The 23,961-nt window shown below is 43.6% G+C and overlaps 2 protein-coding genes across 3 annotated transcripts; one reads left to right on the top strand and one right to left on the bottom strand.

Moving 5' to 3' along the window:
• The first annotated feature begins 457 nt into the window (after positions 1–457).
• dpf2 (double PHD fingers 2) lies at positions 458–7,337 on the top strand. 2 transcript variants are annotated; one of them, XM_079565722.1, is made up of 12 exons: positions 458–562; positions 1,471–1,631; positions 1,751–1,858; positions 1,998–2,170; positions 2,251–2,343; positions 2,610–2,688; positions 2,965–3,006; positions 3,751–3,885; positions 3,966–4,097; positions 4,178–4,290; positions 5,770–5,851; positions 5,946–7,337. In XM_079565722.1, exons 1-12 carry the CDS (start codon positions 531–533, stop codon positions 6,020–6,022), a joined length of 1,227 nt encoding a protein of 408 aa, XP_079421848.1. In that variant the 5' UTR covers positions 458–530; the 3' UTR covers positions 6,023–7,337. The 2 variants fall into 2 exon arrangements, with proteins under 2 accessions (XP_079421848.1, XP_079421849.1); XM_079565723.1 differs by lacking the exon at positions 2,965–3,006.
• A 599-nt stretch (positions 7,338–7,936) lies between these two features.
• Positions 7,937–22,423, bottom strand: LOC306970152 (sodium/potassium/calcium exchanger 3). The gene is made up of 17 exons (XM_079566021.1): positions 21,738–22,423; positions 18,134–18,220; positions 14,702–14,778; positions 14,550–14,624; positions 14,342–14,426; positions 12,498–12,601; positions 12,351–12,425; positions 12,138–12,163; positions 11,620–11,673; positions 11,403–11,545; positions 11,166–11,332; positions 10,867–11,092; positions 10,631–10,797; positions 10,430–10,544; positions 10,243–10,355; positions 9,890–9,955; positions 7,937–9,815 (listed from the first exon to the last, which is right to left on the bottom strand). Exons 1-17 carry the CDS (start codon positions 21,853–21,855, stop codon positions 9,705–9,707), a joined length of 1,809 nt encoding a protein of 602 aa, XP_079422147.1. The 5' UTR covers positions 21,856–22,423; the 3' UTR covers positions 7,937–9,704.
• Between the last annotated feature and the right edge of the window lie 1,538 nt (positions 22,424–23,961).

The following is a 23,961-nucleotide window of genomic DNA, read 5'->3' as shown; positions in this document are numbered from 1 at the left end:
CACATCTCCATGGAGACGAGCTGGAGACGCACCCACTCCTGGTAAAGTTTACAGTCATCTTAGGAAGGGTGAGCCTCATAAATGTTTGTTTGTACAGGTACTTTTCAATGAGGAAAATATCTGCCATAAGATACATGCTTGTATTTCAATTTTATCTATTGGGTAAAATTCTACACGGTGTGGCTTTAAGTACATTTCTGGTCCTGTATCTGCACTTTTAGTAAGAATATTGAGTATTTCTTCCACCACTGGGAAATACATTATCAATCAGTCAATTGTATGTGTATTTATTTTATTCTGTATTTGGCCAATAATCAATGGACTCTTTAGCAGGTTATAATGTTACCTTGAAGGAGGAGACATATTTGTGTGAGGCACTTCTGAGCAGGTGACAGACAGTAGCCTGTAGTAGCCTGTAGTAGCCTGTAGTAGCCACTAGGCGGCCCTGTTCCGGTGACTCGCTCAGACGCAGGGCGCTGTAGCTGTAAGGCTGTAACACCCACAGTCACTTTCCGTGTAATAAAAGCAAGATGGCAGCTGTTGTTGAGAATGTTGTCAAACTGTAAGTGTTATACTTTCGCCTTCATTATTTCACTACACTACTGTGTGACACAGCGGCTTCTTGTATTGAAACATTCACGTTTTAAAGAGCTATCGGTCGTGTCACTTCTCTTATCTCCAGTTCTGATTAGGACAGTCATGTCGGACCGTCGTGTGTTCTTCACATCCTGGACTGGACAAATAGTTAGCAATCTAGTTTATGACATTCAAAAACGCTGTTATAGAAATATGAATAGCATAATGAGGGATGTTTTACTACTGAACTTTCTCCATAAACGCGTGTAATGAACTTCTTGTGCGCTTTTAGCTGCACTGTTAACTAATTACTGTGCTAACGCCAGGCAGACGACAGCCGCTAACGGCTAACTACACGAAGGAGAGTGTCAATGTGGCAGCGTTAGCACCAGCACGGGCAAAAGGGGCCAGAATGAATGAAAATATGTCTTTCTGAGGTTGATGTGGGCTTATGGCCTGTGCCTCCGATTAACACATGTGTGACAATAACAGTTAAAACAAACAAGGCTGACGCTTGTGACGTTCACCTGGAAATGTGTCTCTGCTGCCGTGGGTTCACAAACAGGTGCGCTCTGGCTCTTCTCAATGGTGTCACTGCAATGTCACAAAGTCCCAAGTCAGATGGACTGGATTTCCTTTATTCATATAGTTCTGATCGTTAACCTTGAATAATAAAAGGTCCATAATAATAATAACTACACGCCTATTACACAATAGTATGTGATGCAATTGCAGTTCTTTACAATGACAAAGAAACTTAACCAGAAACAGCAGCAGGTGAATTGCATGCCTGTAACTCATTGTCTCTGATGTGTCTCTGATGTGTCTCTGATGTGTCTCTGATGTGTCTCTGATGTGTCTCTGATGTGACTCTGTTGTGACTCTGTTGATCAGGTTGGGAGAGCAGTGCTACAGAGATGCCCTGGAGCAGTGTCATAACTACAACACCCGGCTGTGCGCAGAGAGGAGTGTGCGCATGCCATTCCTGGACTCTCAGACCGGCGTCGCTCAGAGCAACTGTTACATTTGGATGGAGAAGAGACACAGAGGACCAGGTGATTCAAGTTATAACATTGTTTTTTTTATCTTATCATTATGCTAAAAGAGTTGAGTCAACCGTGTGAAGAAGATTCATTTACACCATAGTGACAGTTGCATTAAAATGTAACTTTAGGCCTGGCTCCAGGACAGCTCTACACCTACCCGTCCCGAAGATGGAGAAAACGACGGAGAGCTCATCCACCGGAGGAGCCCTGCCTGATCTTCCCCCAGCTAAAGCCAGGTATACCAAAAACAGCTGAACCTCTGTGTACTACATTTTGAGACAAAAAAAAGTATTTAATTCACTCCAAACTCGGACATTAAATGAACCTGTATTAACACAAACAAGAAGCACAAACTTAGTGTGTCTGTGTTTTCAGAGCTGGACTTAGGCCTGAAAAAGGACGCTCTGTTGTCGTCGGACGGCAGCAGCCTCGAAGCGCTGCTGAAGGGAGACACTTTAGACAAACGCTCAGAGCTCCGCGGCTCTGAAGAGGACTCCAACATGAGTGACTACACTGGCGGCCTCAACCCGGCCTCTCGCGCTCGAAAGGTGCTCATTTTGAGAGTTGGAACAATATGAATGGTATTGCCCCACACTTTCTAACTCTGCCTTTGATATTGTTGCTGTAGAGAATCCCAGAGCCAGATGATTTCTTGGATGACTTGGATGATGAGGATTATGAGGAGGACACGCCAAAACGAAGAGGCAAAGGGAAGGGGAAGGTACTTCATGTACATTTTGCCCCTTGCAATATATTGTGTTCACAGACATTTGGAGGATACACCGCTATGTGTTATTTTGAGCAATTTTAAGTTAATGCTAAATGCTAACACCAATTAGCCTGGTGGAAGGTATCATTATCAGGTCCCTGAAAGCTGTCAGTTTCAAAAGAATAAGCTTTACTTTTCTTTGTTTGTTTGAAAACAGGACCTGAAAGAAATCACTTAGTATCACTTTGTTTTACTGTGGTGAATGTCTTTTTTTTTAGGGACGAGGTGTCGGTGCCAACAAGAAGAAAATGGATGCAGCTGCACAAGAGGAGCGAGACAAGCCATACGCCTGCGACAGTGAGTACAAGGACCACATTTCCACGACACCTATCGGGACGTTTGTGTCAATATCTTCAAATTCCTACATATTAAATTGTTTATTGCTTCACATCCTATACTGTTTAGCCCCAGTTGTTCTTTTAAATGTGTTTGATTTATGGGAAGTCCTCCTTTCACTTCCACCCTGCGATGACACTGACTGTTCCTGTATTTTCCTCTGGCTGCTGTCGATCTTTGAGCTTATTTCTCTGAGAGTCTGTCTCTGCTCTTCTCTTTTCTCCTTCTCCCTTTCAGACACTTTCAAACAAAAGCATATTTCAAAACCTTCTGAAAGAGGTACTTTTTTTCTCTTTTCACTTGTACGGTCTTTGTCCTCACTCTCTGTTTTTTTGTCCATGTGAGACACCGCCGTTTATCTGTAGATCATTGGTGAGATTTCCAACAGAGGTAACGGGCATGTTCTTATTTAGGTGTAACTGGAGCAGTCCATCGTATAATCCTGTTTCCCCTGTGTCTCGTTTTTGTTTCCACATCATTTGCTCCTGTCACAGCTGCTAAGGTTTAAATATTAATCTGCACTGAGTTTCGCCTCTGATCCAAGAAGCTTCCTCAGTACGACTTAGTTTTATTTACTGTCGCCTGCTGGAGCTGACCCTGTGCCCTGTGCCATTGCATAGAACCTGCACAAACTTGTCAAAGATTTTGGAGTTTGCTTACTTTGTGGAAAATGACAAGCGACTTAAGATCAAAGTAAATGATTTCAAGTGTTCGGCCTCGTCTCATGACAAGCCTAAAACAGCCCTCGTGACGAAGGATGCACAATGGAAGCTTTGTCTCTCAAGCTTCTTACACAAACCCATCAGTTTCTTATTAACAGAACCTCAATGAAAAATTAACTCAGGTTTGATTATAACTAGCTATAAAAAATGACTTGTTTTATAGTCTAAGAGAAGGAAAATGTCCCCTCGTTATTTATCTGAGCTACCACATTATACAGACAGCAATGCAGTACGAAAGCCTTTGATAGGAAGTGCCTGTTTACTGATAACTCTTGTAATGTGTGTTTCATTTCGGGGACAGTTTGTGGGAAGCGTTACAAGAACCGTCCCGGCCTGAGCTACCACTATGCACACTCCCACCTGGTGGACGAGGAGGGAGAAGAGAAGGAGGATTTAGACCTGGAGCCCCCCCTTCCTGTGCCCGATGAGCCCAAAAGTAAATATCATACTCTTCTCGCTACAGGATCGTCCCACAGCAAACGCTTCCCTTCACCTCCATCTCTGTCTCGTTCACAGCCCCAAAGAAAGGCCCCGACGGTAACGCGCTGCCCAACAACTACTGTGACTTCTGCCTGGGAGACTCCAAGACCAACCACAAGACGGGCCAGTCGGAGGAGCTAGTGTCCTGCTCCGACTGCGGACGCTCAGGTTTGTTCATATAAAAGATAAACACCTCCTCAATAACAAAGTGCAAGTATAATGGTGTAACGGGTAAATGCTGGTTGCAGGTCATCCGTCGTGCCTGCAGTTCACTCCGGTCATGATGGCGGCTGTGAAGACGTACCGATGGCAGTGCATCGAGTGCAAGTGCTGCAACATATGTGGCACCTCCGAAAATGATGTACGTTTTTTAAAGCTCAGTGTCAAGTCATTCACATTGACTTCTACTGACACTATGGAGACACTTTTAGCTTTTAATTTTATTTTATAACATTTTTCTAGTTGGAATCTCGCTTATTCAGTCACTTATGGAACAATATAGTTACATTTTATATATATTTATGGCAATACCCCCTTGTGAATGCTGATCTCAGAAGGTCAGTCTTCAAATAAATAATCTAGAAATAAGTGCAACTTTCTTAACGTCTTAAAGGAATAGGCCACCGTTTTTCCATACTGAGATATGTTCTTACCTGAGCTTAGACAAGTTCATTTGTACTTGTCTGGTCTTCACGTGTGCCCTCAGTCACGTAAACACTGCACAGACGGCGTTAGCATTTAGCCTCTCCTTTTCTCCTCTATAGCTCCAAACGAGGTGAAGATAGAAGCGACCAAGCTCTTCCACATTTACCTATTTAAATATGGTTACGTGAAGTGTTACATGATAAAGTCTAGCTACACAAAATTAAACAATGTATATTTTCTGAGCGGATAAAAAGGGGGAACTTTATTGTGAGGCGTAATAATACCAGGAGTGGTTCGACATCTACGCAGTAATATTTTCACTTCACTGTGTGGACGCCGAACTACTCCTGGTATTTCGACTCCTGCTGACGCCGTCTGTGCTGTGGTTACGTGACTGAAGGCACGGGTGAAGACCAGACAAGTACAAATGAACTCGTCTAAGCTCAGGTAAGAACATATCTCAGTATGGAAAAACGGTGGCCTATTCCTTTAACACCCACCTGAACCAAGCACATTTTCTCCAGTTTGGCGCTACCCAAAACCTAAAAGCGAGAAATACGAGGATGACAACGCATCAAAAAAGTGACAAAAACAAGGCAAAAACATGACAAAAAAGCCACAAAATAGAGACACAAAAACGTGACAAAAATGCTGCAAAAAGTGACAAAAAAAAGTGTCAAAAAAGAGACAAAACCACAGCAAAAATAAAACAAAAACGCAGCGACAATGTGACAACAAAGTTACGATCACTTTTGTAGGTCTTAGCTTTCAAATGAGGCATTACACTGTTGCTCTCCAGTTGAGAAGCTTTTAGATTTGGGTAAAAATGCACTCAGTTCAGGTGGGGGAGGTTAAGAGGCTAAATAAGTAAATTTGGCCTCAATTTGAGTGACCAAGTTCAAGAAATGTTTCCATTTGGCAAGTTTTTTTACACTTAAAGTAAGAAAAAAAAAAAAAAAACACTTGAATTGCCTTGCCCTTCTGTGGCTCCATACAAGTGTGAATGAAAATGTTCCCTTGTGAAAGCACTTTGGGAGACTGGTGTCATGCAAAAAACTCTTTATGTTGATCAATGTTTTTAAGCATGTTTGGTGGAGAAAGTTAGCCTGTGTGTCACCACCAGTGTCTCCTCTGTCACAGAATGAGAAACACTGCAGTTTGTGGTAACGTCTCTCTTTATTGGCTGTCGTCTTAGGATCAGCTTCTGTTTTGTGACGACTGTGATCGGGGCTTCCACATGTACTGTCTCAACCCGCCCATGGCTGAGCCTCCAGAGGGTAAGACGCCGCCGCACACACTGTACTGTCATTGTGTGATTGTGTGATTGTGATTAGGCTGATTTTGAATCTTGTGTGTGATTGTTTCACACAGGGAGCTGGAGCTGTCATCTATGTCTAGCCCTTTTAAAAGACAAAGCCTCCATTTACCAGAACGCGGCTCAGTCGTGATGTCCGCTGCACCTCTCTGCCAACCCCCCCCCGTGTCTGCTTACCCTTCAAACTTCACTCCTCTGGCCGCCCCAGCTCAGAGGAAACGTTTCAGAGCAAAAAAGGGAAGTATTTCCAAACTGGCCTCGGTTAGCATGACCTGTTGTTCTGTTTTAAGCACAGCCCCACAAGACTTTCATTTCCCCTTTCGCCCATTTATAGAGAATAATAATCTCTACATTACTGACATGATGCATCCCTGGAATTAGCCCAAAGTTAGAACACAAATCAATGCTTGTCCGATATATCAGATTCATTTTATATAATATTTATGTATTTCTATGGCATATCGTTGTCTATAATTGGATATAGTGGCAATGTAATATATTCTGTTAGTGCCCTCTGCATTTTGGAATGGGAAATCCACTGCCCAGATGTTGTGGCACTGAATCATTATTTATTTAAAAGTCTTGTCTTATTGTACCATCCTCCTCGTGACAGTTAAAATATTTTATTAGATGTATCCAATTTACAGACAGGGCAATCTTAAGGACTTTCAGAAAACTTAACAAAAAGCTGGCGCCTCCTAACAGAGCAAAAAGAGTAACCGGTTTGGCCTAAATTTAATTAAAGCACCTGCAGTTTGTTCTATAACTGTGGATATCAGATTAATGGGCTTCATTTTACAAAGTCCAGTGTCCAGTTTGTGTTCACATTATCATCTCATCAATGTGAACGCTTTTAAGCATTTCCCAACTCACGATAACCTAATTTCTTGCTTCTTATTGGCAATTCTTGATCCCTGACAAGCGCGATGCTCCTCCAAAGTGTACTAAGTGGTATAGACACATGCTGTAGATCTTTGGGAAAGACTGTTATTGAACTGCTTTAGTACCGGCACATATTTACCATGTTCAGTTCAGTTTCCAGGGGCCTGCCCTGTAATAGCCTGCTCTCTTCTGCATTAGCTGGTGAAGATGTTTGGAGTACCGTATTGCAAACTAACCACAATATCACGTTCAGTAGCCGACTAACAGATATAGCGATATCATGGGTGATTTTTTCATGACATTTAGATAGAGTCGTGGCATATTTTTGCTGTTTGTTTTATATGCATCAATCATGTGCTGAAGTGAAGCTGGTAACCATGGAATGGGTTCTTTGCTGGTGGCTCTCATCCAAAATACTAGTAAGAAATGAAATGTGTTGATCTATACTGAGGAAAACCATTCACACTGAGCTGCTGTTACAGAGTGTCGTAGAAAGTGAATATTAAGAGTGGTGGGAATTTTACAAGATATTTTGTTTTCTCTGAGAAAATAAATACTAGCCTCTATTCTACTGCCTTGACTCCTTTATTTTTCAGCGTGTAATTGGGGTTTGTGTAAATCTCTTCCACGCATTAACCAAGGACATTTTATGTTGCGTTTTCATCAGACATTTTTGTCACTTTTTCATTGCATTTTTTGGTCATATTTTTGTCACTCTTATGATGCATAATTTTTGTCTAATATTGTTGCTATTTTTCAAGAAGCTTTTCGATTTGGGCTAAACCAAACTGGAGAAAAGGTGCTCGGTTCATGTGGGGTTTAAGAGGTTAATTGGGGAACAAAAAGCTCACCTCCATCATGGACAACACCTCCCACCCACTGCACGGGATTGTAGAGGAGCTGAGCAGCTCTTATTTACATCACTTATCTGCGTCACTTTATCAACCACTTGCACTATGACTAAACCTGCACTGCTAATACTGACATTTTTTGTTTGGCAATCTTATCAAAACTTAACATTTTCTAACTGTAGGTGCAGTTTTCCTTTGGTCCACTAGATGGCAGTCATGTAGTCTGAATATCCGGTCACTAATGGAATAGAAAAGTCCCACACAAAGGCAGATCTTATTGCACATTTTATTGCACTCATTATACAACAGTCCTCTATGATTCAAGCGATCTCTAAAGAATCAGACATTTACAGCACTAAATAATATGTATGAGGAAACGTGCTGTTGTTTCACAAGTTATAAAATACAGCAGAAAACAAACACAATGTAAAGAGTGCTCCGCATGTTTAAGTCTTTCACTTGTTGCTTTATCACTGATCCCCACACAAATGTTGACACACTGCGCTCTAATCTAGAGGGATTTTGGTATTACAATAAGTAACAGCGCAAAAGATTATAGCAACTAATAGAGCTGGAATTTCATCTAGTTTTGACTTGGGCACAACATGTATTTACTCAAAGAAATCTAATCATAACCATTATTAAATGTGCACTTTCAAGCGGACACTGAAAAGAGGCCCTACAAGCAACAGTTGCAACAGCGCACAGTAAGAATTCAAATCCAGGTTTAACTTGTTACCTACAAATACATTAAGTCGAGTGTTGTAAACAGCATTATGTGTAACGTGTCTGCCCTTATCACTAATATCAATACTGGACAATCGGCTCAAAATCCCTTCTCTCATTTCACAAAGTCGAGGCTACAAGATCTTCAGACATTCATAATTTGTCAAATCTAAACAACTGTACAAATACGGACTCATCTAATAAAAACAACTGATAATGTTACAACCATAAAAATATCTTTGCTGGAACTTTATTATTATTAATAGTGGCACCGATTTGTCTATACATGTATCAAAAGTCACCTGTTTGCAGAACTGTTTGAACAAAGGAGCAGCAGATGTCGATCACAAAGGTCATAGTTTAGTGTGTGTTCATTATTGCAGATCAGGATGCAGCCGGGGCTTCAGTTGACCTGAAGCTTTTGCTCGAATGTTTCACTAAAGTGCACATTTCACCCTCAACAGTAGTGCTTGAAGTCACGTGAAACATATTCTTTAAAGCCATGTGTTAAAATAATGAATGTCTTCAGTAGCTGTTTATAAATGTGGATTGTTCACAGCATCTGTGTGTTTAAGTGGAGGCACATAGAGCTCTACGTCTGAAGAGAATGTGTGCTTGGGTTTTTCATTCCTCCCAGTTTCGCATTTAAATACATCGAAAATATCCACAAGAACCACAGTCAAAACGAGCACAGTAGAGACTACGGCCAGAAGACACATATTTGAACTGATTCAAACATGACTCCGGTAAATCTATTGAACATTAATTAATTAGATATTTTACGATGGAACTAAATTTCAACAGATGATTGCGCCAAAGAATATTATATCAATAAATATATAAATTAAACCGCCTTTGAAACATTATTTGCATGTTACACTTTAGTTGTTGGACACCATCGCATGTATTCTCAGTGATGATAAAGCTCAGTTAATTTATTGCTTCTCTGCTAAATTAAAAAAGAGATACTTGGCTCTGCACTTCAGCTGTGCCATTCACTTTTTTGGTTTGGCCATTGAGTGGCCGGTCAGGCTGAGCTTGGATTTGTATTGCGCTTTACAGTTGACCATTATTCATTCACTCTCCACACTCAGTGTAAGACACAGACTGCATGTAGCCACAGCTGCCCTGGGCTGACAGACGGGATGCTAATCTGTGCCAACCACCAATCGCACGCCACATACATAGACAAGGTGGATAAAGTGTGTTGCCCAAGGACACAACGATTGTAAGCACTGGTTGCTGCAGGGACCAATTCATGGCTGAGCCACCGTCGTCCTGCTGTGCCTTTCCTCACAGATACAGTCTTAGGCGACAATGGGCAGTGACTCAGTTCAGAGGGGCAGCTGCTTGGCCTCACATCTGTCCAAAAAGGATGGAGCAGAGTAAGAAGACGGCATAGAGGAACATCAGGCCGAAGCCCAGGCGCCGGTCCAGCTTCCAGTGGTTCAGATGCACGCTCATCACCTGAACACATGTTTCTGTTACTCAGAGCAACACACAACCCGCCATTTTAACATTTGTAAAAAGTGCCAACTCACTGTCAGTAGCACAGATGCCAACAGTAAGACGACCGAATAGACCAGTCCTTTATTATTGATGTGGATCTGAGGAGAAAAAAATAATCTATATAAAGCTTTTCTACCTCCTTTAGGCATTCACAGCGCTTTACATCAAGAAACCATTCACTCATTCACACTCGCATTCATGCACCAGTGTCAGACACTGGAGGCAAAGTAGGTGAAGTGTCTTGCCCAAGGACACAATGACAGTGTGCACCTGTGGGATTCAAACCACCGACCCTCCGATCACAAGACTTAGCTTTACTATCTGATTAAAGTATGATTATTGGTCTATCCCACACGGCTGTGAGCGACTGACACTGAGCACGTACCACAGAGCCGTGGTCCACCACCAGAGTGCGCAGAGCCCAGGGGAAACCCAGGCCCAGCAGGATGTCAAAGATATTGCTGCCGATGGAGTTGGACACGGCCATGTCTCCCATGCCTGACAAGGACACACAAGAACTCAGATGAAGGGAATCACTCACAGCTCTGATGTCAAACACAAACAGGGAGTACCTTGTCGAGCCACGATCAGGCTGGCCATGCAGTCCGGCACGCTGGTCCCTGCCGCGAGGAACGTGATGCCCATAATGTAGTCTGGGATATCCAGTGTGGAGCTGATGATAGTGACCTGAACGAGAACCAAAAATCAATATCCCCCATTGGTTTGATGTGAAACTGTGCAGTTTATTGAACGAGTCCTTGTGTGGTTCTTACCATCCACACCATGAGGTAGGAGAAGACCGCGATCCACAGAGTGGAGGCTACAAAGGTTGCCATAAACCAGCGATGCCATCGCGGGTAGACACAGTTAGGCACAGTGCAGTAGAGCAGGAGGCCCAGAGGCCACGTGATCACCCACTTAACCCGTGCACAGCAACCTCCTGCACAGGTACATCACATCAGTTAAGCCGAATGAAAGGTAAAAACTAAAAAGCATTTGTGCTCTGTACCTGGTATGTGCCACGGACTGAAGCTGCCGTCTTCATCCTCCTCCTCCGTCTGCCCCCCCTCTGTCCCCTGTTTACCCCCGGAGTCTGGCTCTCCACTGTGGGACCTGCCCCCTCCGTTCTCCAGAGCCAAGGCGCCTCCCCTCTTCAGGCTGTGGCTGGACGCTCGTCTGGCCGCGGGTGCAGCCTCGTCCCTCTGGCTTTTCGAGGAGTGGATGAGCCTCTGCCTCTGCAAAGGAGAGACATGTCCTGCACCAGGTCTTCAGCACAGGGGTTATTCCTACACGTGATTGCCTACACACCTCACTGATGAGCATGCGTCCGGCCATGGTCAGCCTGGTGCGTGGGGAGAAGTGTGGCGTGATCATGATGCGCAGTCCGGCCTCAGAGAAGGACAGTTTGTGCGGGTTCAGGATGAGCAGCTCGTCCACCATGACGACTGGAGCAGACTCAGCTCCGTGACCTTGAGCTGAGCAGAAGAACTAGGTTCAACAGGACAGAAAAGCACACACCTCACATGCCCTCAAAATGTAAGTGACCTTTGCTCAACAGCACAATGGAAGTGTTGCAACCAGCTGCCTCCTCCACCATCTTGTCTTCTCTCTCCTGTTGAGAGCGAAAACAACACGGCACCGTGCTCTGACACTGACGAGTCACAAACACTGATATTGGGGAATTGAACCTGCACAAAAGATGGACTTTACTCAGACAACACTAATAAAAAAATACTCTCCAAAGTTAAATGTAGTTACTTACTTCATGATTACTATGTAGATTCCATACAGAGTCATAAGAAGAATGGACTCCCACCTACAGCACAGAACATACTCTTTACTTTACATTTCCATTTCAGAAAGTCCCAACACGCTCCTCCTCAGACTCGTAGCTCATGCTTTGTGAGTGCCCATGTTTCGAGAGGAGCTGAGGTGGAGTAAGGTAAAGCCTTGGCTTATAAAAGCAACTGAATATTCAATCTGCTCTCCATCACCAGTGAATGGAGGCGGCATTTGGGACACAAATAAATCAGTACTTTCATTAAACTCACAGAAAGGCACCACAGTGAACAACTTTTATCCTCTTTAAAGTCCAGAAGGCGTGAAAATGAAATGGCCTTTACAGCACATAAAGAACCTCCATAAAAACACAGACTCAAGTGTTGGAGAAAGAAAACTGCCTCTCGTGCTCACTAAAGAAGGTTTATGTTGATGAAGACCAACAAAAACAGAAGACAGGATTCATCCTAAGGCAGTATATATATTGATATTCAAACTCACCAGACAACTTTATCATCATAAATGACCTGGGAAATGAACAAAGAACTCAAATGAACAGCAGATATTTACTAAAACTGAACTAATAACTCCACACTATGTCAGCATTTGTAAAGCACTGGTCAATACTTCGACTATCTGCCATTTTCCAAAGCTTTACAAAGGCTTAATAGTGTGTAGTTCTTATAAATGTAATAAAAGACTGAGAAATCTCACCAGGATCAGGGTCAGCACCGACAAGACGTAGTACATCGAATCTCTGAACAGGGACCACCAGGTCAGAATCACAGTCTGCGAACAAACATAACAGAAAACTTCACAGCTCTCTCGGTTCAAACATTTTCATCATTATTGTCGCTGTACCTGTCCAGCAAAGATCCCGCTGAGGCCGATGATGACCAGGATGTTGAAGACAGCTGAGCCCACGATCGTGCCCACTCCCACGTCCCCTTTAGTGATGAACACACCTGCGCAGCGTCCACACAAGGAAGAGGTTATTATCCGAGATCACCCCCGTGCGCGGCCCACTTTTTTTTTTTTTCAGCGCTTGTTTGAAACATGCCCAGGAGCTTTTCAGAAGATTGAAATATTAACAGCCGAACTTATACAAGTCATGGGTTTGAGAACATGTTGGAACAAGACGCGGCTGCAGGTTTGATGCATCAGAGCCTATGGAGACATTAAGCTTTATCAATGCAATTCATCCACCATTCAGAGAGCGATTCTCCTTTATTGGGGTTGCTTTCTACAACAATCCATGCAACTATAGCAACATTAAAGGCAATCCCTGATCCCTGTGACAATCTGCCGTTTTAGTGCAATTGTCATCCAGATTCTGTGTTTTTCTGTCTAATACCGCTCTATGATCAAATACACTTATCCTCACTCACTGCTCCTATTGGTCAGTCACGCCATGCTCTGAGTGGATTTGATGAATATAATATAATGCTACCCAGTGCAGATGAATCATGATGAAGTTGTGAGATGAATGTACAAACCCGTTTACAGTGGGCGGAAAAAGTGAGTATACACCGTTTCTCATATTTCTGCCTAAATTGGTCACTAAATGTGGTCTGATCTTTATCAAAATCACAAGAATGATTAAACAGTGTCTGCTTAAACATTTACACTAACATACCAAACATTTACATTTTATCATATTTGTATTGGCCATAACGTGTAAACATTCACAGGGCAGGGAGGAATAAGTAAGTACACCCCCTGAATCTCCCTGAACTCCAGCAGTTTTGTAAAGAAGAACGGTCCAAGATTAATCCTGATCATTGTGAACGTCTAATCTGCAACTACAGAAAAGCAGTTATTGCTACAAAAGAAGGATAAGCCAGCGGTTTAATAACAGGGGTTCACTTACTTATTCCACACTGTTGAGAATGTCTCAGGTCTTTCTGCAAAATATCTTGATAAACCTGTGAATTAATTTTTCTATTGATGATAGCACGTTGTCCATGATTCTCCTGCTCCAGACTTCAGTGAGGACAAGGTTCTGATGTTTGTGTGCTGTTCCATGTTTCCTCCACACATGACGTTGTGTGTTCCTCCCCAACTATTCAACTTTGGTTTGCGAAAGAGCTCTTGGATGCTCCACAGCACTACTGGAAAAATATTTAGTGGACTCAAAGTTGAATATTTTGGGCGGAACACACAATGTCATGTGTGGAGGAAAAATGGAACAGCACATCAACATCTTTACACTATGCTCACTGTGAAGTGTGGAGCAGGAGAATCATGGTGTGGGGCTGTTTTGTTGCATCAGGGCCTGGACAACGTGCCATCATCAATAGAAAAATGTATTCATACGTTTATCACGATAGTTTGCAGAAAGACCGCGTGGAATAAGTAAGTGAACCCCTGTATAAAACCGCTGACTGATCCTTCTGTTGCAGCAATAACTGCTTTTCTGTAGTTGCAGATTAGACGCTCACGATCAGGATGAATCTTGGACCATTCCTCTTTACAAAACTGCTGCAGTTCAGTGATATTCAGGCCATATACTTACTTATTCCACGCTCTCCTGTAAATGTTTACATGTTATGGGCAATAAAAATATGATAAAATGTAAATGTTTGGATGGTAACAGTTTAAACAGACAGACAACAGAATGAAGATCAGGCCATATTTTATGACAAATTTAGTTGTCATAAAGTTAATGATGTACTCACTTTTTCCTCACACTGTAGATGACTTACCGATCAAAGAAGTGAAAAGCTCTGGGGCTGAGCTTCCTGCTGCCATAAATGTGGCTCCTGCAACGTCTTCACTGAGCTGCAGGTTCTACATCACCAGGAGAAAACAGTCTTTACAACTTTACAATGAACAAAACATCACATTTACGTAAAGAACAATTACTCAACAAAAACCTCCCGAGCACTTTTTGACACATGAGTCAAGACTTGCCTCTGATATTTTCTCAAGGGACGGGACAAAGAAGTCGTCACAGACGATGGCCAGGGCATAAAACATATAGATGGCCTGCAGAGGGTGAGAAGATACGATTAGAGATTTGCTGCAAATGATCTCAGGTGGAAAACATTAAATCTGGCGCTTACACATAGAGCATGCAGACACACAGCCCCATTCTTCAGCTGTTCTTTAGTGAAGATGTCCGCAGGAAACTCATGGATAGCTGCGGAGACACATTAGATTTGAAGAGGTCTGTAGCGGCACAAGAGTGCATTTTGTCTATGGAGGATTATGGAAAAACAAACATGGAAAGTCATTTAAGAGCTGCATGATTTGAGAACAATACAATTTGCAATTTTTCTTTTTGAGAGGGATGTGTAAACCAAATAAAATTTGCTTAAATGAATAACTAAAGCCAAAATTAAACAATCTCAAATGAAAAAGAATGAAGTTAAAAACCAGAGTCATTTCTCTTATTTCTTGTTTCATGTGTGAATCTTTTTATAGAAATCTCCGCCGGCACAGCCCACACTCTCCGTCTGGGAGCGGAGAGAGACGGGCAGCTGCTTCCTGTGCTCGTCCCGAGTTTGAAAAGAGTAGAGTGTAAGTGACAATGTCTATAGTTCATGTGACATCACGAAAGACAGCGCTCACAGAGAGAGCTCACTTCAGCTCCAATTTACAACTCGGAGGCGAGCGTGGTGAATTTAAAGTACTGGGGAGAGGGAGAGACGCTATAAATAGCTGTTGTGCTGCGAGACAACAGCGGTCGCCAAGCTCTCAATAAGCCCGGAGCAGAGAGGAGCACGGGCACGACACGGACAGCAGGAAATGAGACGGAGAAGAAGACCAGTTCAAACGGTTCATTTAAATTCAGGAAAGAGAAAGCAAAAACAGGTGTGGCACTTTTTTTTATATGAGTCCACCTGTTTTTGCTTGGATTTGACATTTATTCAATATATAGATTATATATTAGTCACTGGTCACTGGTCCAAGTCCAACACTTTAAGACAATACTATACTCTAAGATAAAGAGGCGATTCTGAATACACTTTTGCAGAGCTCTTCCAGAAACACACTGGGCATAAAAACCAATGCCAAACTGAAAAGCAAATGGCAGCGACTGAAGAAGAGAGAAGCAGCGCAGGAAGAAAGCGGCGCCGTCCACTGTGTGCCAGCTGTTATTGCATCAAAGCGTGTGTGATAAATCTTGAGGGCTTAAGCGTGTAAACTTTCTGTTATCTAATTGCACGAAGAAGGCTGATCCTGATGCGGGAGCTCCGTGGGACATCTGTGCCGCCCCTGTGTGGGATTACTCTTCACCTTTCTCTTCCGCCTCATTTTTGTGCCCAAAAGCTTCAGCCTCGGGCCCTAAGACCATAAGCTTCGGGTCGGGATGTCAGAGCAGCTCACACATGCACAGGCCGGCGCTTCCAGCAGTCGCCCTGGTGAAGGCAGTTGCTATAGCGACCCTCTCCCGGGGGCAGTCGGAGTCTTTTTCTTTTTTTTGGGCGATGGGTGGCGGTAGGAAGCCGATGATATGGCGCCTGCATGAACAGTGGGAAGGGGGAGGTGAATGTGTTTCCCAGGGTTTCAGTTTATGAAAAATAAAAAAAATAGAAGTGACAGCCGCCCTGGACTGTAATGTCTAAAAATATTTATTTTTCCCCACAAACCCCCAGGAGAGGTCTGAGAGCCCGGGAGGGAAAAAACACCACACTGAGATAGAGGAGACTCCAGCAACAGAGACTGGTCTGAGCTGAGACTTTAGCCTCCACATAAAGTGTCCTTTTTAGAATTAAGCCAGACATCCAATAAGGTCTTACCTGAGTTTAGTCACTTTTACTGCACCATACTTTTCTGTCACCAGTACTTTATTACTAGTGTAGTGTTTCATAGTCCTTGATGATATGAGTTTATTGGACACGGCTGTAATGGGAGGGCGTGGGGCAGCAGTGACTGAGGGCCAGTGGGCGGTGCAGTTATTGATTTGGAGCCTGTGGAGTCCAGGAGTCGAGCGACTTCATTGAGCGCTGCTTTAGAGCTCACACCTACGAGCTCAGCCTGAACACACCTGAATGTTTCATGAGGAATTAAAAAATAAATATTTCATTCAGGTGTGTAATGTAAATTCAATTATGCATTTGTGCTTTGATTCTCTTCCCTTTGAGCCGCTGTACAGATGAAACCGCGGCAGTGCTGTCCATCGATAGAGGAACACGAGTGAGCACCAGGTTCAGCAGAGATCACTAGACTTAAACATAATGACGTTTAAAAGTGGAAATCAGTCAATACTGTTCTCCATCTGTCCCGTGAGACTTCACATTCTATTCTGGGCTGAGCGGAGCTGCCAAAATAAACCTCACAATATCTCCGCGCCACACCATGGCCTTTCACATCATATGGTTCATTTGCACACGCCTCGCTCCTCAGCTATTTTTAGACCTTGTTTGCACTTTTAATGCTTGACAGAAATGTCAGGTTTCAAAATTTAGCATTCAGTTGCTTAGCAACAATGGTCTTGTCAGCTGAGGGCGGATCACACAGTCTCCATCTTGTAAGCAGTGAGAGATCAGAGAGAAGGAGCCTGTTGGACACATTACTGTCCAATCCCCAGAGAATATCCCGAGTCCAGGGCTGGTTTAATCTCTCACATTATATAATCTCTGTCTGCTGTGAGCGCCGCGCCACAACCTGAGCCCTGCTCCACTGAACCCACCTGTCCAGCTGCAGCACTACTGGCCAGCGCCTGCGTGACATTAGTCTGTGCTCTGTATGTGGGGGTGAGAGGGTCACGTTAATGAGGAACTCAGACTCCTCACAGGTTCAGACCATTATCACAGAGAAACACACAGTGCACAGGTCTCTTTGGACCCAGAGGAATCATGTCAGGCAGATCAAAGGGACACAATCAAATAGAAACATGTAGGTGCATGTTTCAGGTGAAACATGACAGGTCGAATCATTCATTTCTCAAACAATCATTTGCATAGGCACACTTTTGTGCCAGAGAGGGCTAAAACAAGACAATGCAGCTCTGTGATATAGATCGGACATGGAAGAAACCTCAAATGATATGCAAATAATGCAAAGTCAGTGAGTATGAGAGTATTTGATCATTTCTGACTCTCAATAACATGTACAATATTCTATTTATGAATTATAAAATACAGCAAACGGTTAAAATGACTGCAGCAAGTGTTCATCAGCACGAGAAGCAGAAACAAACTTCTGTTTTTATTTGTCCGTTGACTTTTGTTTTACAAAAGCCCAAAGCCTTGAAGCGAAGCAGAGGCAGTCAACTTGAGCAAACTGAATCTTTGCTTTGGCTTACTGTGTGTGACTCCTGACGACCGACAGAGCCTGGTCAGTGACCTTTCAGTTCAGCTGCAGGGGACAGGCTGCATCTCCATCTCTGCTCTTCTGTCTGTCCTCACAAACACCTCACACACACTACAGACACTTCACATACACTACACACACACTTCACATACACTTCACACACACCTGCACACGCTGAACAGTCTTTCAGAGCGGCTCCTGTGGAAGCGTGTGTATAATAAAGGTGAGTGACTGACCGGCTCGAGGCTCTTCCTCGCTCTGGTTCAGGTCCGACTGCAGCAGCCTCCGGGTCCAGCGCTGGCCTCTCACACCTGCCTCCGACTCTGGGACAGAAGAAGGTTAATGTTTTCATTCATTATACACTATGGACATGCAATATAATAATTATACATTTGTATTGTGCTTTACAAAGTCGGTAAGCCTCTCAAAGTGCTACAGTGACGTCATTATTGATTCACTCCTCACTGACTAATAGAAATAAGGCTGACACACTCACACTCACATGCATGGGCAATGTGGGTGAGGTGTCTTGCCAAAGGACATCACAGCAGTATGAACTGCTCGTTCGAGAGATTTGATTCACTGACTTTTGGATCTGTGGTCAATAACCATCAACTGAGCCACTGAGTCTCTGTTGTGCAAGAGGCAGCAGACGAGTTTAGAAAAACCAAAGGAACAAAGATGAAACAGTTTGTTAGTGAAAGGTCTGAGCAACCTTTAATCAGTAAGACACTCATAAATGTATCATTCATGATCCCCAATCTTCTACTCACTAACACTACTTTGGTACTTTCATACTCGATCATGCACCTGCATGGTATTGTGTAGTTTATTCCAGGTTTCTGTTTCTACTCTGCCTCCTTGTGCAGCACTGATGATCGTCCATGTTCTCTGTCAAACACAAGAGCCCTGTCCTCGTGTCCGGAGCTCTCCATCATCTCCACTTCAGAGCAGCGCCTCAGTCCGCAGCTCCTGCGCTCGAGGCGCCTGGTCCACGCGCCTGACGTCTGCTGTGATTGCTGTCGCCTCTTTGTAGCTCATAACAATCGGTCCATTTGGCGAGGGCCCCGGTCGAGGCAGAGCAGAGCTTTCATGTCGTGGCATCAAGGGCGGCGTCTGAAATGCAAATGTGCCGTTGCCACAGATGGGTCTGCAGCATCGCTGTCACACTGAGCTTCATCACCTCCAGCTCCTCATCACAAACAGCACCAAGAAAACAGACCTTTGACTGTTTCCTAACCACCATGTGCAAGTACTGCAATACCTGAAATACTTTACATTATCATTTGTGCAGTGTTGACAATAAACTACTTTTGGCCCAATACAGAGTGTGCAGTAAGTGGAGCATGATGTCAGTCATTAAAGTATCAGTTTCCAAACAATACACTACAAGTAAAAGGAAAAAAGATATTTTCAGATTGGTGCACACACCCACTGCCCTCTGTGAAGGATCATATTCTTATCACAGAGACGACAATAACTGGGATAATGCAGTAAATCAGTACATGACATAACGCCTCAAAGTTCACATAACATGCAGTGAGACGTCGAAACTATGCCCTTGTTGAACTGTGCGCTGTTAAAGATATGCTGATTTTGTGCAAGACTGGTTTTTCTCATGCAACTTGCACAGACAAGGCTTGTGAATGTATTAAAAAGTGCTAAAGGAAACTCCTTTTCTCTCAGAGTCCACTGCAAACTGCTTCTAAAGCCATTGTTGTAAACAGTTGGCCTCATGTTAACACTGGCCCAGTCCGGAGCGGCTCCAAAATAGCGCTGAGCAGATGACGGTGTTTGTATGGAAATATCCTAATCGCTCGCCTGCTGCACATAAACAGTGCGGGTGAGAGAGGAGAGGGAAGTGTAAATACCGTAAGTCAGTATTTATCTGCGGACGCACCGGCACAAGAGCAGGGAGCAGCGTCTGAGCTGCACACTGTCACCCGGCCCCAGAGTGACAACTGTTTCAAACATTTTTAGAAACACGGCTCTGTGAAAAAGCCCCTTGTCATGAGTCAGCAAAATATTTAGACTCTTCCAAAGCGGACAGGGCATTTTTTCCCCCCCTCGGCTATATAAAGTAACTGCTGATAAAGGGCTGGGAATTTCTCTCACAGAACACAAAAAGAGGGAGAATTGTAGAAAATGGCCCTGGTTGTGACTTGTCATTTGATTCTGTCAGTCTCTTGTTGACTGGACGAACCGGCTTCCTCCGCAGGGCCGTGTGTAGATCCCTCAATAGTGGCCATGCAGGTGAGCGACTGAAACACGAGCCTATACATTATCATTTAGGGAAATACAACTCTCACCGCACCAAGGGACTGCCTTTCTATGTTTTGGATGTCACTATAGAAATCTGTGTTTCTTCACACCGTGCTTTTGAGTCTCGTCGATTTGCATAAACAGATACAGCAGGGTGTTTGTTTTTTGTTTCTGAACTCCACAGGTACTGCCAGTGTGTGGGTTTGAGTAAGGAGTGACTTCATATTTCCATTGCACTCAAGTAGATCTGGTCATTAAACAATGCAAAGATAATAATAACAAGCTATAGTGCATTTGTTTCAATGGCACTTCTGTTCTTCTTAGTATAAAAGCTGTAATATTGTTCGTAATTTTAGTTTGTGCAGCAGTAGCCTATTTTCACTGGATATTAGAGTGTGCCGCAGTGTGACGGTGGTGCACACACTGCTTCAGGTGATACTCAGGCGCCTCGACAGTTCTGGAGACTATTTTACGATTTAGTCCTATTTCAGACAGACTACAGTCATTTTTAGACCTGGTTTTGATTTGGTGAACTCTCCCAATGACAAATACTTCTTTAGGCGGCACAAAGTTTGGGAAAACACTGAGAACATTGCTCCACTGTCGCCTCCCCACACGTTTTCCCCCTGAAAACCAGTGATAATGTCCTAACAGCACGGTGATCATTCCTCAGGTGTGAGCAGCGCAGCCTCGTTTTATCTCTTGCGGTCACGACACGCTCCTAATTTTGAGGCTGTCGTGTTGAAAAGAAAATCAAATGTCACTCATTCTCTGGGAGCAGATGACAGCGGAAGATCAGCCACAGTGACAGAGTGTGACCCCATTGACAGGGGTGAGGCGGGATAACGACGAGCAGGTACTACGGCACATGCTCCGACACACTCAACTGTGGAGCCTCTAAAACATACTGAGCTGATGTTATTATTCAACAAAGAAGACAGGAGTGGATCGATGTCTGAGATCTGAAACATTACTGATGTGTTCATGTACAGTGACTCTAAAGACATCACCAGTATATCCATGAATTCAAGGCCCAGAGATGCTGGATTTTAGATGATCACATCCAAAAGGCCAATGAGGTCCAACAGAGAAGGGTTTGCAGGCAGGTACGAAATAACACGAATATGGAGAGGTTTTGGTGTTGACTTTAGTAATGGACTTGTGGATTTTCTTTTTGGACATTACTTGTAGGCCTACAGATGTGGAAAAAGTGTCACATCACATGACAGAATATGAAGGCACCATATTCATATACATGATTAGAAGTGACCTTTTAGTGTTTCCCAAGATATTTTGCCCTTAAACCATTACAAATCAGAGCATTTATCAGTATTTATAAGTTCATAGGCGCATTAGGCTAAATTGTTTGGCTTGTTAATTATCTATTTAAATAACTGAATTGAAAGTACCATTACAACACTAGCCTCATTCTCAATTTTGACACTTAAACCAGATGCGAGGTTCATATTTCTGTGCATTTATCCATATCATAGGTTTACTGTACACAAAAATGCCATGAATACACGTGTTAATTCTAGTATGTTGAGTTTAGTCTGTGTTTAGTGGAGATGCTCTCACCTGGCCCCTGGACCTGGAGGACCTGGAGCTGAAAGAGCCATACGGCGGCGAGCAGCCCGACCCCGCAGCAGCAGAACCGCTGGAAGCGCCGCCTGTGCCTCGCTGCAGCCGCTCTCATGTCTCGGTCGGCCACATCGTCTCCAAAAACATCTGTTGCTCGCTTTCTCACACTTGCCGGCTTACTTTCCCTTCAAACACAGCTTCTCACAAACACAACCCAGCGCCAGTGCCTCCAGCAGCAGCAGCAGCAGCAACAGCCCCTCTCCTTCTTCTTCTCAGCCAAGTTGTGTCAAAACCTACGGGAAGCCAGTCCTGATCCTGGTCGCACCACGGAGGAGAATTAGCGCCGCTGTGGTCGAGTCTGTCCCGGCTCTGAGTCACTCGAGGCGGGTCGCGACGCAGAGCTGTCCCCGGTCTTCTTCATGAGTGCGCTCTGGTCCGAAAGGTCAGCGCAGAGAAACCTGTGAAGCAGCGGCAACGAGAGGAGACATTCCTCGCTCTCCTCCAGTGTGCACCAATCACCAGTAGGCGGCGACAAACACGTGACCACCACCTGTACCGCGAGGACCCTCCGTGACGTCAGAGGGCTTTAATTGGGCAACAGTTGCACCTGGTAGCTTACACTGTCATTAAAGTGTCTAATAGAGGCGCGATGACACAATGTTGCTAATATGGTCAGATTTCTAGCTTTGCTTTTTTTTTTCCAAGTTAAACACTTTGTTATGATACACTATTGAGGTCTATTTTAACATTGTAACATGAGAACACGAGAGTGGATAATAGAAAAATACATTTAAAACACTGTCTTTGTAATATAGAAAGTCTAAACTGCGAATATGTTTAATATTCAACATGTTAATGCTGTGCAGCTGTTGCTTTTCTTGTGTCCATCTCCTGCAGGCAGCTCTCAGCAGGAGCAGATTTTGAAGCTTGCCTACTCCTGTGAGCCCCAATCCCAGAGAACAGCCCCCTCCCTCAAACACTTATTATAGAAAGGGGTGTTATTATTATACGCAAGCATAAACAAGTGGACAGTCCTCCAGCTGACTGTGATGGCACATGTCAAGCATGACAGAGCTTCTTATGTTGTGTCGTTGTAGGCTTTGCAGAAATTTAAACTGTCAAATCATGTTTTGTCTTATATGGAATGATAGTTTTGAGTGTGGATGGATGACTGACTGGTCAGACAGATGAAAGAGACACTGTTAGTTCATACATTTCAACCTGGGCTTTTCTACGGAGCACTAACAGAGTACAGACACGTTTTGAAAAATGTGATTGTGTTACTGTATCAAAGGTAAGCTCACTAAGGTCAATCAATCTGGACAATTTCCATCAGCAGGCCTGAGTGAAGAAAGATGCACAATGTTCTTATTGCATAGATTTTAAGATGTATAGCCATGCCCGGCCATTCTCCACTTCAGACTCAGTGATGTTGATATCACTGGTAAGAAGCAGATAATTGTTATAAACATAATTCATTTGGTAAACTCCCGTCTCACATAATGACACCTGAGCCCAGTGTCTGTGTTTACAATAAGAGTATCTGTAACAGGGAGCTCCCTGACTGTCCCAGCTCCAGCCCCAAATAAAGACATGGTTCGGGGCACTGTTCCCATCAGCCCTCCTCCCATTGTCAGAGCCGCGAAGATGAAGTGTTTCTGTGTGGACAGTGTTTAGAAAGAGCTTCCAGACACAGTCCTGGGAAGTGTTAGTATGATGTTGTCATGCCGTGTATTGTTCATGGAACAAGTTTGGGTTTTGTTTTTATCAGAGGAGCTTTGGTCAAACTCAGAGAAATCTTAAGTAAACTGTTGGACAGTAATAGTATTCTTTAATAAGAAAACTAATGTTGATATAGCACACAGTTTCAGTGACTTTTTGATAAACTTATTTCAGATGATGCAACGCAACACTGAAAACCTGTTTTCCTTCTTTTGGTAATACACACTCAGGCCATACAGACTGACACCACTCATTGATATCATTATATTATTATTCATATTCGTCCATCCGATCACTTTTCCTCACATTGTGGAGGCTGGGAGGCCAAGGGTACTTTATGTGCCACAAAACCAAGTTAAGTGCAAAAAAAGACGAAGAAATGAGCTCACTAAGCAGGCCGACATACGTTACATTTCCAGGTAGGCACAGACATGTGTAACACTGTAGTCAATGTTGATCAGATGCACTTTTTAAGGCGTACCTAATGGTGTGTTAAGAC

The sequence above is a fragment of the Gobius niger genome (genome assembly GCF_951799975.1).
Source record: "Gobius niger genome assembly, chromosome: 11".
NCBI lineage: Eukaryota > Metazoa > Chordata > Actinopteri > Gobiiformes > Gobiidae > Gobius > Gobius niger.
Note: the sequence above shows the minus strand (reverse complement) of the source record. Positions and strands in the feature narration are given on the sequence as shown.

Bases quoted from the DNA above. Each gene is read 5' to 3' on its own strand.
- dpf2 (XM_079565722.1), top strand. From the start codon at position 531: ATGGCAGCTGTTGTTGAGAATGTTGTCAAACT. The intron at 1,859-1,997 runs GTATACCAAAAA...CTGTGTTTTCAG, and splicing joins CTTCCCCCAGCTAAAGCCAG to AGCTGGACTTAGGCCTGAAA. The intron at 2,171-2,250 runs GTGCTCATTTTG...TTGTTGCTGTAG, and splicing joins CGGCCTCTCGCGCTCGAAAG to AGAATCCCAGAGCCAGATGA.
- LOC306970152 (XM_079566021.1), bottom strand. From the start codon at position 21,855: ATGAGAGCGGCTGCAGCGAGGCACAGGCGGCGCTTCCAGCGGTTCTGC. The intron at 12,164-12,350 runs GTGAGATTTCTC...TTCATTTCCCAG, and splicing joins CGGTGCTGACCCTGATCCTG to GTCATTTATGATGATAAAGT. The intron at 10,798-10,866 runs GTACAGAGCACA...GTACCTGTGCAG, and splicing joins CAGTCCGTGGCACATACCAG to GAGGTTGCTGTGCACGGGTT.